Source organism: Rhineura floridana, chromosome 6, assembly GCF_030035675.1.
Source record: "Rhineura floridana isolate rRhiFlo1 chromosome 6, rRhiFlo1.hap2, whole genome shotgun sequence".
NCBI lineage: Eukaryota > Metazoa > Chordata > Lepidosauria > Squamata > Rhineuridae > Rhineura > Rhineura floridana.
In genome coordinates, this window is record NC_084485.1 from 72,068,325 (window position 1) to 72,081,567 (window position 13,243).

Sequence of the window (13,243 nt, forward strand, 5' to 3'; positions counted from 1 at the left end):
TGTTAATTCTAAATTATTATATTTTGATTTTAGACTGTACAGTTTTGTGTACAGTTTTGTATTGTGATATACTGTATTGTGTTATTTTTATTGTATTTTTAATGTTCACCGCCCAGAGAGCTGTTGCTAGTCGGGCGGTATATAAGCTTAATAAAATAAATAAATAATAAATAAAATAAATAAATAATAAATAAATGTAGTAGTAATGGGGGATTTCAATTATCCCAATATATGCCAAACACTGCTGCTCCAAGAAATTCCAGACTTATATTGCTGATAACATTCTCCTACAGAAAGTGGAGGAAGAAACTAGAGGATCAGCTGTCCTTGGCAGTTACGGCAACTCTGAGGAAAAGTGAACATATGGCTTCATAAAAAGCTTAAGAAATGACCTAAAACCAAAAAAGAGCACATATAGGAAGGAAGGCCAGGCCACAAAGGAAGAGTACAGAGGTAGCACAGGGATGGCATCAGGAAAGCTAAAGCTGGGAATGAGCTGAGGTTAGCGAGGAATGCTAAAAGCAACAAAAAAGCTTTCTTTATGTATATACATAGTAAAAGACAGAGAAAATAAATGGTGGTTCAGCCAGTCAATGAGGATGGCAAAATGATAGCAGATGGCAAAGAAAAGGCAGAAGTGCTCAATTCCTACTTTGGCTCAGTCTTCTCCCAAAAGAGTGTCTGTGAGCCTCCTGGAAAAAGTGAAATACAAGTTGAAGGGGCAGGATTGCAGCTTAAGACTGATAGATAAATGGTCAAGGAATACCTAATTTCTTTCAGCAAGTTCAAATCTCCAGGGCCCGATGAACTTCATCCTAGAGTATTGAATGAACTAGCTAAAGAACTCTTGGAATCACTGTCTATTATCTTTGTGAAATTGTGGAGAATGGGTGAAGTACCGGATGTCTGGAGGAGAGTTAATGTTGTCCCTATTTTCAAAAAGGGCAAAAAGGAGGATCCTGGGAACTTCAGACCAGTCATACTGACATCAATTTCTGGGAAAATTCTGGAGCAGATTATAAAGCGATCAGTCTGGAAGCACTTTGAAAACAATGCAGTGATTACTAGAAGCCAACATGGATTTGTCAGACTAATCTTATGTCATTTTTTAATTGGGGAACCTCACTGGTAGACTGTGGGAATGCTGAGTACATAATATGTCTCAATTTCAGCAAAGCGTTTGACAAAGTGCCCCATTATATTCTGATTAGCGAGCTAGCTAATTGTGGGCTGGATGGAATAACTTTCAGGTGGATCCACAGTTGGCTACAGAATTGTACTCAAAGTGTGCTTATTAATGGTTCCTTCTCAAACTGGGAGGAGGTAAGGAACAGAGTACCGCAGGGCTCAGTCCTGGGTCCAGTGTTCTTCAACCTTTTTATTAATGACTTGGATGAGGAGGTACAGGGAATTCTTATCAGATTTGCAGATGATACAAAATTGGGAGAGATAGCTAATACCTTGGAAGACAAACAAAATTTAACGTGATCCTAATAGGCTGGAGCATTGGGCTGAAAACAACAGAATGAAATGTAACAGAGATATGTGCAAAGTTCTACACCTAGGAAAAAGAAACTAAATGCACAGTTATAAGATGGGGGATACTTGGTTCAGCAATACTACATGCAAGAAGGATATCACCCAACAGTGCAATGTGGCTGCAAAAAAGGCAAATGCTATTTTAGACTGCATTAACAGAAGAATAGCGTGAAGTACTAGTTCTCCTCTATTCAGTGCTGGTTAAGCCTCATCTTGAGTACTGTGTCCAGTTCTGGACACTGCACTTTAAGAAGGATGCACACAAACTGGAACAGGTTCAGAGGAGGGCAACAAGGATGATCAGGAGATTGGAAACAAAGCCCTATGAGGAGAGACTGAAAGAACTGGGCTTGGTTAGCCATGAAAAGAGAAGACTGAGGGGAGATATGATAGCACTGTTCAAGTACTTGAAAGGTTGTCACACAGAGGAAGGCCAGGATCTCTTCTCGATCATCCCAGAATGCAGGACATGGAATAATGACCTCAAGTTACTGGAAAAATTTTGGCTGAACATCAGGGGAAACTTCCCAACTGTTAAACCAGTATGACAATGGAGCTAATTACCTTGGGAAGTGGTGGGCTCTCCAACAGTGGAGACATTCAAGGGGCAGCTGGACAGCCACCTGTCAGGTATGCTTTAACTTGTATTTCCATTGAGCAGGGGGTTGAACATGATGACCTTATAAGCCCCTTTCAACTCTACTGTTCTATGATTCTATCCTTTGCCAGTGCAAAACAGAAAAAAAATGTCAATGGTTAGAAAGGAAGTCAAAATAATTAAAGAACAGAATCCAAGGGTTGGAACCTGTGGCACTCCAGAGGTTGCTGAACTGCAACTTCCATACTCCCTGCCATTGGCAATTCTAGCTAGGGCTGATGGGAGTTGGAGTCCAACAACAACATCTGGAGAGCCACAGGTTCCCCACCCCTACTCTAATGATTAGGTTTGGGGCGTCAGATCTGGGATTACAACGCAGATCATGGATCAAGCAATTCAGACAACTTTGAATTGTACCACGAGCCAGGTGCATGAGAACAAAGTTACCTCAATAAACTATTATAGCTAGAGAGAAAGCAGGGATTGGAGTGGGGAGAAAAACAAATCAAAACAGAGCCCTGTGCCAGCTGGAGACAGCAGCTTTAGTGGCAAAAACAAGAACTCTTTATTGCTTGGCTTTTCAGCTTTTCTTAGAGGTTATTCCAAACAACAGAAAATAAATGCCAAGGATGAGATGGTAAAACTAAGAAGACACAAGAAATGACAAGAAAAGGCGAGTTCTGTGGGTTGTTGTGGCAATATTCCCTCCCCCATCTTTTACTTCAGTAAATCATTTGAGATATACATTAGCTGCCTCTACGTGGCATTAGAGTTTCACATTCCTTTGAAAGGCACCTGCAAGGTCTTTGATGCTTGGATCAAAAAGCTTGTCTGGTTTTACTGCAGCTTCTCTAACTGACATAGTCACCAACAAAACTAAGCCCGACAATCAACATCAAACACAGATGTGCCTATTCCTGACAAAGCTGATGGTGGAGTCTTCTGCCCTGCTTGCTTAGAACTTATCTAGCATAATGGCTATGAATCTGAGATACATATCAGGGAGCTGTCGGGGCTACAACTGGGAACCTTTTGTTCTGTGGGCAGCTGCCCCATGTGGTAGACCATTAGAAATGCAGCTAGGAGTTCTCAGCAGTGAAGTATTCTCAGGTTCTAGACTGGCCCCATCCAACCAGACTGGGCTTTGGGGCCCTCTTGGACAAAAGGGCTATGAAAACTTCCTGCTTGGGCTGGAACCTTGCTTCCTAGCTCTGGTGTGTTTCTGTGCTGACTCTTGGCCTTGTCCCTCAGCTCTGATTCCTTAATTCAACTCTAGATTCCTGCTCCTGGCTCACCTCTGACAGCTGTCAGCCTTGACAACAGGTTTGAATCTCATTTCTGCCATGAACTTATTAAGTAGCCTTAGATAAATCACTTTCTCTCAGCCTCAGTTTCCCCATTTGCAATAAAAGAATATAAATCCCAAGTAGGTACCAGACCTAGCAATTTTCCTACTTGGCTAATCCCGCTGATCTACTTTTCTCTCTCATGGGAAAACACTAAATCATAAAATTCCTACAAAGCATAGGATGATGGCATGATAGCAATTAGGTACCATACTGATGGGCACAGTAGGAGGGCCATTTCAAACCACCAATTTGCCATGTTGGTAACATGGGTTAAGTAGATCTGTGCATATGTCACACTTGAATAATCAAGTGTACAATTGCATCCCCACTCCCAGTTTGCAATATAACCCATATACACCACAACAGCAGCAGCATAACACTGTCCAATGTGACTAGGCAAAGGTAAACATAAGGTGAATGATGAGATAGGTATGTTTTCTTTAAAAAATATATTTTAATTTATATCTGTCAATGATAAACTTTAAAACAATTATTCAAACACACACACACACGATTCCTCACATCTGATGCCCCAGACAAAGGAGTTGACACTTAATACAAAAAGCCCTGATTGTAAATGGTTTAGTTGTAGTTCTTAACTTTAGGCTCTAAATCCATATGATCTTATTAGCACATCTATAACCAAGAGACAAAACACAACATATGAGACATTATGTGCAGAAAGCCTCCAGAACTCGCAACTTCAGCGAAAGAGACGGAATTTCTAACTAGGACTACAATTAGATGTCAACTTGGAGAGTTTCCAGAGTCTATAGCAAATGAATATTCTGAACCAGTATATTAAAACCTGCAGTTAATGTGAGGAATGGGACTGGCCCATTCCCATAATGATCACTGTTAATCCAGACAGACCAGAAAAATCAGAGACCAGCAAAATTACCCACCCTCCCTCTGCCCTTGACCTCCAATATGGGACTATCAGTACATCACTTTTTGAAGTGATGTCAGGAAGTGCCCAACCTATGATCTAAAGACTTTCCAACAGGGGTGTATTCAACCATATATAAGCCCCATTCAAATTTGACATCCTATACTGCCCATACAGATGTTTAGCCATTTATTTTTTCAAGTTTAAAGTCCAACGGAGGCAGAGAGTGACATGCATGGCAGGCAATATAGGCTTTAATGACCAACCTTCTGGACGCTGGATGCAGGTGTGCTGGTTATCACTCAGAAAAAAGCCATCACGGCAGTGGCATTCGTAGCTCCCCATCATGTTGACACAAGTCTGCTGGCAGCCACCATTCCCCTCTGCGCACTCATCCACATCTGTTCCAGGAACCAAAGGAGAGAATGAGGAGAGTCTGATGCTTACACTGTTTATTCAACAGAAGGACACTGGAGTATATAAACATGTCACTTTATAAAAACCAGTTCCCAACAGTCCATTAAAACCACCCACCATTCTAGCACAGCCAAAAAACAGAATGCACAATGGAGCTATGTAGGGAGGAGCAGTCCTGATAATTAATGGCTGGGATCACTAGGGGCAAGTTTTTTTCTGAGTATATCCATTTACTTTTCCCATGGTGAAAAGTGAAGTGCCATACTTAGGGATAACATGGGTCAGAGTGAAGAACCTATCCACTTACATGCCCCATCCTCTTATAATCATGCCATGCAATATACAAGCCCTCCGTCCATACAAATTCTGTCCATCATAATGACCGACCAGCATTAGTAACAGCCTTACAGAACACTGTTTAGGTAGGCAAAGCCATTCTTCCGTTCACAGACTTTTTACCGTGCATCTGTATGACACCATTGTTTGTATGTTGCATTTCTGTGTTTTCTGAGTAATCATCCTGTGTTTTTTCAGATTTGAATTGTGGAAGTATGTGTGTGTGTGTGTGTGTTAAAATACCATTTTCAGCACTAGCCTGCCCAGTGTGAACAGGCAAAGCCTCATTCAGATTTTTTAGTCTGAATCTTCAGTATCTTTAAACTGAAGAATTTCTCTTTGCAAGTTCCTCCTCTTTTAATTGTAAATCTGGGCTACAGGATTTGGGCAGTATTCAACTAAATATGTGCGTGCACAAGGATTACTACTAGCACAACAGAACTTCACCCTTCTCCTCTTCCCACACAGGCCCTGCACTGTCTCCAAATCTGCTCTGGAGGGCTGGGGGAAAACCCAGAATGGATTTGGGGGGGAGAGGGGGAGAATATGCCATTGAGCAAGAAATCCTTGCACTGATGCAATGAACAATACAATCCTTTGTGATCAGTATCCTTTGATTTGCCCCTTGAATATTGATTTATTTAAAACATTGCCTTTTAAAGTAACTACCCCCAGAAGATGGGTTCCATCCAGTGTTGGAGTCAGTAAGCCTATGAATATCAGTGCCTGGGAATCACAAGTGGAGACAGCACTGTTGCGTTCAGGTCCTGTTTGTGAGCTTCCCATAGGAATCTTGTTGGCAGCAGTGAGAACAGGATGCTGGAGTAGAAGAGTTCTTCTTATGTTCTTACATGTTAAGTTCTTATACAACATTAAAAAAAAAAAAACAGCAAACATTTCCCAAAAACTATCACACGATATCAGGAAATGAAAACCCTATATCAGCCATAATAAAATACCTAATCAAGCCTGTATAATGCTATTTAAAACCACTAGACCTTAAAAAGCTTATAGCCAGTTAAAACCCTAAAGGACCATAGCAACTTTTAGAAAAAGCCCCGTGAAACAGATGTGCCTGTTTAAAGGACTGTAAGGATGGAACCATTCATATGCACCCCTCCAGACACAACTAAAAGGGTCCTCCGTCTTTATTGTTCCCCACCAGTAATTGATCACACTGGCAGCCATACAAGGAGGATCTCAGAGGCTGATCGTAAAGCATGGGCAGGCTACTACGGGTAAATGTTCAGATGACCTGGCCCCCAAACATTTAAGACTTTATAGGGTATCACCTTTGTATATTGTCCCAACGTCAGCTTCTCTTTGTACCACAGAGAAGGGGGTTGGGCTTTCATTATTGATTTCCTCTCATTACCTTTTCTCTTCAAACGGCAACATGGGGTTATTTTACAATTTTTTTTTTAAATTGGGAGAAAACCCACGAGGCTTTCAATCACCATTAGAAAGGACCTTTGCTAAAGTGAATCTACTTGTGAATAGACATAACATTCACTAATAAGCAAAAAAAGCCTTGCCATTTAATAACGTACCTATAGCCAACAGATATTTCTATCAAACTTTAAAAAGCAGGGAAACTGACCTCCTCTCTGAGATATTCTACTGCCCTACAAATTTGTCAAAATGCAAACACAATTTGGGTTGGTCTTTCACAGTCAAATGCAAAGACGTATCACTGAACACTAAAGTCAGGATCATTCAGACCATGGTATTTCCAATCTCTATGTATGGATGTGAAAGTTGGACAGTGAAAACAAGCAGGTAAGAGAAAAATCAACTCATTTGAAATGTGGTATTGGATGAGAGCTTTGAACATACCATGGACTGCAAAAAAGACAAATAATTGGGTGTTAGAACAAATTAGACCAGAACTATCATTAGAAGCTAAAATGATGAAACTGAGGCTATCGTACTTTGGACACATCATGAGAAGACATGATTCACTAGAAAAGATAATAATGCTGGGAAAAACAAAAGGGAGTAGAAAAAAAGGAAGGCCAAACAAGAGATGGATTGATTCCATAAAGGAAGCCACAGACCTGAATTTACAGGATCTGAACAGGGTGGTTCACAACAGATGCTGTTGGAGACAGATGCTGTTGGAGATAGCTGATTCATAGGGTCGCCATAAGTCGTAGTCAACTTGAAGGCATATAACAACAACAAGTTACACTTCCTGGAAGATGGACTGCTGGTAGCTTATGAGTTTTACCTCACAAGAAGTGGAAAGAATGTGTTTGGCCACAGCATGGAGAACTTCATCAGGAGAACTTTAAACTAAATCCTAAAGGGGAGGGGGACAGAGACTTACAAGATCTGAATAGGGTGGTTCACGACAGATGCTGTTAGAGATTGCTGATTCATAGGGTCCCATAAGTTGTAGTCGACTTGAAGGCAAATAACAACAACAAAACCCCCTTTTTTATTCTACAGCAGGCACATGTAGCCTCCCACCCAAATTTAAACCAAACCTGTCCCTGACCACATCCACACCAGGTGTGGCCCCCTGATTAGCCAAGCCCAGCAGCTGTGAGTCTGGCTTTTAGAACACTGATAGATGGTTCTTACTGAGCAAAAGGAGCCACAAGAAATAGGAAGTAACAACAAGAAGTGGCCAGCATCCAAACCAAGAACAAAAGGGGGGGGCAAAAACCAAGATGCTAGAAAAGTAGGAATTTATTGTACAGGCAGGCCCTGCTTATACAGCAGGTTCTGTTCCGGACTGCCGCCGAAAAGCAGAAACCGCCGAAAAGCAGAACCCATAGACAATAATGGTGTGTGTCTCACGAAAATGGCACACAACGAGAAAACCGCTGTAAAAGCGGAACAAGCGCCTTAAAGCGGGGACTTTCCGCATTTGTGCAACACCGCATTAGCGGAACGCCAAAAAGCGAAGCGCCATAAAGCAGGGCCCACCTGTATGTATAAACCCAAAGCGTTTCAGCCTGTTGAAATGCATTGGGTTTATGCATACAATAAATTCCTACTCTTCTAGCATCCTGGTTTTTGCCCCCCCTTTTGTTCTCACTGAGCATGCCCAGCCTTAACATTGAGTTCAATGCTAAATTTCTTAAATTAATTAAAATTCAGCCAGACATTTTTTTTAACTTTTAAACTGCAGAAGGTCAGAGTATGGAGCAAGGTCAGTAATAGGATTACAGGTACTTTGTGAATATGGCTGATTTTTAATTAATATCAACAAATTATGAGAAGTCTGACAGAAAAAAGTCCAAAAGGAGCCTGGTTTTTCTTTCTCTTTGAACTCTCAGTTCTCTAACACTTTGAACTCTCAATTCTCTCTGACTGTTTTGTGTATCGCCATGAAAATTTAGAGGGTTGTTAAGCAAGTGTTTCTGAGTTCAGGACTATAAGATTTGTAAGGTTTTGTTTTGAAATGAGCTTATGGGACGTATCAGAATGGCATGGGGGTATTTTCAATTTAACACTGAGGAATGCGAAAAATCCATGCTGGCTATAGTATATAGCCACTCTCGTGACTGTATAATAAGACTCTCAGCCATGGGGAAGGGCACTGCTCCATGACATACAGACATATATGAAATACTGACATGCTGTGTGTCACCTCAGCTAATTGTGGAAAAAGAAATCCCTCAAAGAAATGCCTCAGCTGTACTAAAGAGCTCCAATACAAATCCTCTTGCCATGGACACCTGACCCAACATAATGACAGGCTAACAGTAAGTACCCTGGGTTTGTTTGGTGATGGTGAGTAAAAGACTGAAACTCTCCATCCCTCCCTATAAAGTCCCAGTGTACATATATCTCGGCTGGGGCCTCCAGCAGCCAGCTTCCAGTGTCTTAGCTCCTACACTACCTGGTCCTTCAGCCAGCCAGTTGGACAAGGCTCTGTGGGGCAAGAGCACCCCCTAGGATGCAGTACCAGCTTCATTAGTCAGGAGGCGCCACAGCCTGAAGCCAGTCAGCTGACCTTGCAAGCAAACAAGAGACATGCCAGAACTTATAACACCTGTCCATGCAAGCCAGTTCCTCATTCTGGGCAATGCACTGGACCAAGTAGCAACAGATACTTCCTTGCTTTGCTCCACCTGCCTTCTCCAGTATCTGATTACAAGCTATCCATAGTGGTTTCTGTGGCCCATGGCTCCTGTTTGCCTGATCCAGTGCCTGTTAGACAGCCCGTCTCTTACCTATGGCCCATTTGACTCTGTGTTAGAATTGGACCCCAGCTGCACCCTATTTTAAAACTAGGCTCCAAGCCTGACACTCCCTCTTGTCCCTTGCATTAGAATGTAATTAATGGAAACTCCTAGGTTTCATTTTATTTGGTGCCAGTGAGTAGATATATTTTTATCCATGGGAAAACTCCCTTATTTGTAATTTTTAAAAAGTCATTTGCACTGAATTGGGTGATACTTTGCAAAAGGAAGCAAAGATTGCCAAGAATCACAACAGTATAAGGCTAATTTTCAAACAGATGCTGGTTTTTCTCCGATTGGTTGATGAAGCAAAGTACACTTATCCAAGTGTTCTTTGCATAGCTCAGATGCACCTTTGCAGCTCTTGTGCTGGCCAAGGTGTTATGATGACCAAGAATCACTGGGTAGCAACTCAAGATACAGCACAGGACCACAAAGGAACAGCCACCATTTTCCGGTTTTGCCTAGAATGCAACAAGCTGCCCTTATTTTTTTTTTAAGTTGAGTTGGTTTTGTGGGGGGAGGGAACTCTTTATTTTTTTGAGAGAAGAAACAAACCTTAAGTGAAACATTCAAAATCTTAATCAGAGAAGCTTTCCAGTTCTTTTTGCCTTCTTTAAGGGCCCAGAACTTAACAGATGTTTTGGTATTTAGAGCAGAAAAGCCTCTGCTCAGAAGTCATTAATGGTAGGGAAACTCTCACCTCCCTGTATACTCTTGTGAGCTCTTGTCTGCTTGCCTATTTTGGTTTAATAAAACAAAGCTGTAAGCAAGACATAATGCTTGCAAGACCTATTAGCTTGATTAAAAGAGTTGTGTGCTTTCCTACATTATTACTTTAGGCAGACACAGCCACTGTCTCTCAGCCTTACCTTCTTCAATGCATTGTTCTACAGATAAAGGGGACCATCACTCATGCCAACCTGAGCTTCTTGGAGGAAAAGTTGGAAAATGAAGATTGTGAAATCAGATCATGCATAAGCAGCTTCCACATCACTCCAGTAATCATGAATTAAACTTAACCAGAATGCCTAGAATGTCACTCTTGAATGGTTAGATCTATAAAGCTAGCTAACTGTCATTTGGGGAAATAGTTGATATCACCAACTTCCCCAATAAGATTACTGTCTCTCAACTTCTGTAGTTGTTATGCTCCTAAATTGTACATCTTTTCCAGTGGGACACTAGCTAATTTAAATGTTAGAGGCAGCTGATGGAAAAGATACATGCCTCAAGTTGGCTCCCATGTGGAGAAGCCCTAGCATGAAAAGCCTCTGGGCATGGGAAGGTTCACATGCCTGAATGACCTGTGCAGATGTTCTGCATACCATTGAACAAAGATATAGTTTGGGGCAAAACTGACAGATGATTTAATACATAAAAGAGTAGAAGTGTTGACTTAACAGTTCATGAATTCAGCTACTCCCTTTGCTTATTGTATTTTTTTATTTATAAAATTTATATCCCACCCTTCATCACAAACACTGTCAGAGTGAGTTACATTCCAATAAAATAATGCAAATGCACACAATAAAATCAATCAATAACTTATTTATTTAAAACATTTTAACCTGCCTTTCATCCCAATGTAATATCAAGATGGAGTACAATAATATGAATTAAAAACCACTCAATACAATCATAAACAAAAAAAATTAAAGAAGCAGATAAAATCACAAGAGCAGCAGTAACATGAATAATCAGACACCAATATTAAAAATGTTTTGCAGTCATTCAAGAAAGGTACTAAAGAGGAAGGAAGACACTGGGTCCAGCTTTTATTTTTAAGATTCAATGCAGGGGCGTTCAAAGGTTTCAAGGAAAGACTAAGGAGAGTATGTGCTAGAAGCCTTTTACAGAGGTAACTGTCAGTTCTGGAGCAGATCTTTAACAGACAAACTTTTGCTTCAGTGGCTAGCTGCTCTACAAACAAATCCATTGAGACGCAAAGGTCAGCACCAGCAAAAGGTCTGTTTCTTTTCCCCCAGCAGGCCTTCTTGATACCACCCACTGTTCTTGTGACTTAGTGGTGGTGACCCTCCCTCAGATAACAGCTTTTTAGTCGGGCTCCAGCCTTTGCTTTAGTAATTCATTCAGCTCTCTCCTCAGGTTTGGTTCCTTTGCTGCTTCAGTATCTTGACCTGGTTCCTGCAGCCTGCTGGTTTACCATATTTCCCATTGCTTTTTTTAATGCCCCAGTGTCCTAGGTGCGGCTACCTGGTTGTTGGCACCAACTGCACTGACAAAGTCTGCTTTGTGGCCCTCCTTGGACCTGGAAGTTCTTGACAATTATTGACCAGTCAAAAATATCCTCTTTTTAGGCAAACTGCTGGAGAAGCTATTCAAGTGTGCTTGGGTGAAGCAGATTATCTATACCCCTTTTCAATCTGGCTTCAGGCCTCATTTGGCACTGAAACATTCTTGGTTACTCTAATTGATGACCTTTGTCAGGAATTGCACATGAAACATGTAACCTCTTTGATTCTCCTTGATCTCTTGGTGTCTTCTTATACCATCAGCTAGCGATGGACTCAGTTTCTGCAGTAATAGGATTTGCAATCGGATTATCAATTTTTTTCTGATATTCTCTATCTTTGCGGAGAGAATTTAGAAGTCGCAACTCTCCATGCCTGTTTTCAGAGTCGTTTCCCCCCCGATTCATTTTTTAATCTGTTTTGAAATCATTGCTAGTGTGAGCATTAATTACATTACATAGCTAATTTAAAATAAGCAAGCCTCATTTAATTGCAGGGGTAAGGGTTTTTTTCTTAGGAAACTGACAGACAGAATAGGGGGAAGACAATATTTATTAAATTTCTATCCCGCCCTTCCCCTCAAAAGGAGCCCAGGGCAGCAAACCAAACACTAAAAACACTCTAAAACATCTTAAAAACAGACGTTAAAATATAGCAAAACAAAACATCTTTAAAAACATATTAAATATATATATATATTAAAAACAACTTTAAAAACTTCTTAAAAAGCAATTCCAACACACGCAGACTGAGATAAGGTCTCTACTTAAAAGGCTTGTTGAAAGAGGAAAGTCTTCAGTAGGCACCAAAAAGCTAAACAGAGATGGCGCCTGTCTAATATTTAATGGGAGGAAATCCAAATGGTAAGTGCCACTACATGGAAGGTCCGCTTCCTATGTTCTGCGGAATGGACCTCCTAATAAGATGGTATCTGCAGAAGGCCCTCATCTGCATAGTATAGTGATCAACTGGGTATGTAAAGGGTAAGACATTTTTTCAGATATCCTGGTCCCAAGCTGTGTAGGGCTTTCTGCACCAAAACCAGAACTTTGAACTTGGCCCAGTAGCTAATGGGCAGCCAGTGCAATTCTTTCAGCAGCAGGGTGACAAGTTGGTGAGACCCTGCCCCAATGAGCTGTTGTGCCGCTACATTTTGCACCAGCTCCAGCTTCTGGACCAACCTCAAGGGCAGCCCCACATAGAGCACATTACAGTAATCCAGCCTGAAGGTTACTAGTGCATGGAAAACAGTGGTCAGCCTATCCTGGTCCAGAAATGGCCCCCACTGTCTTACCAGCCAAAGCTGGTAAAAGGCACTCCTAGCCACTGAGGTCACCTTGGCCTCTAGCAACAAAGATGGATCCAGGAGCACCCCAAGACTACAGACCTGCTCTTTCAGAGATAGTACGACCCCATCCAAAGCAGGCAATTTATTAATTATCCAAACTCGGGAACCACCAACCCACAGCGTCTCTGTCTTGCCAGGATTCAGACTCAGTTTATAGGCCCTCATCCAGCCCACCACCGAGTCCAGGCTCTGGTCCAGGACTTGCACGACCTCTCCCAATTCAGATGGTACAGAGAAATAGAGAGGGGTATCATCCACATACGACTGACACCTCGCCTCTAATCTCCTGATGACCACTCCCAAGGGCTTCATATAG

At 41.5% G+C, this 13,243-nt stretch overlaps 1 protein-coding gene across 8 annotated transcripts in view; it reads right to left on the reverse strand.

The window, feature by feature from the left end:
• Nucleotides 1–13,243, reverse strand: part of SCUBE3 (signal peptide, CUB domain and EGF like domain containing 3) — a 230,431-nt gene that overhangs the window by 108,266 nt on the left and 108,922 nt on the right. For all 8 annotated transcript variants that reach the window (XM_061632341.1, XM_061632340.1, XM_061632344.1 and 5 more), the window contains one exon: nucleotides 4,642–4,776. In XM_061632341.1, the coding sequence (XP_061488325.1) occupies nucleotides 4,642–4,776 (135 nt within the window). The remainder of the gene's footprint in view (nucleotides 1–4,641; nucleotides 4,777–13,243) is intronic.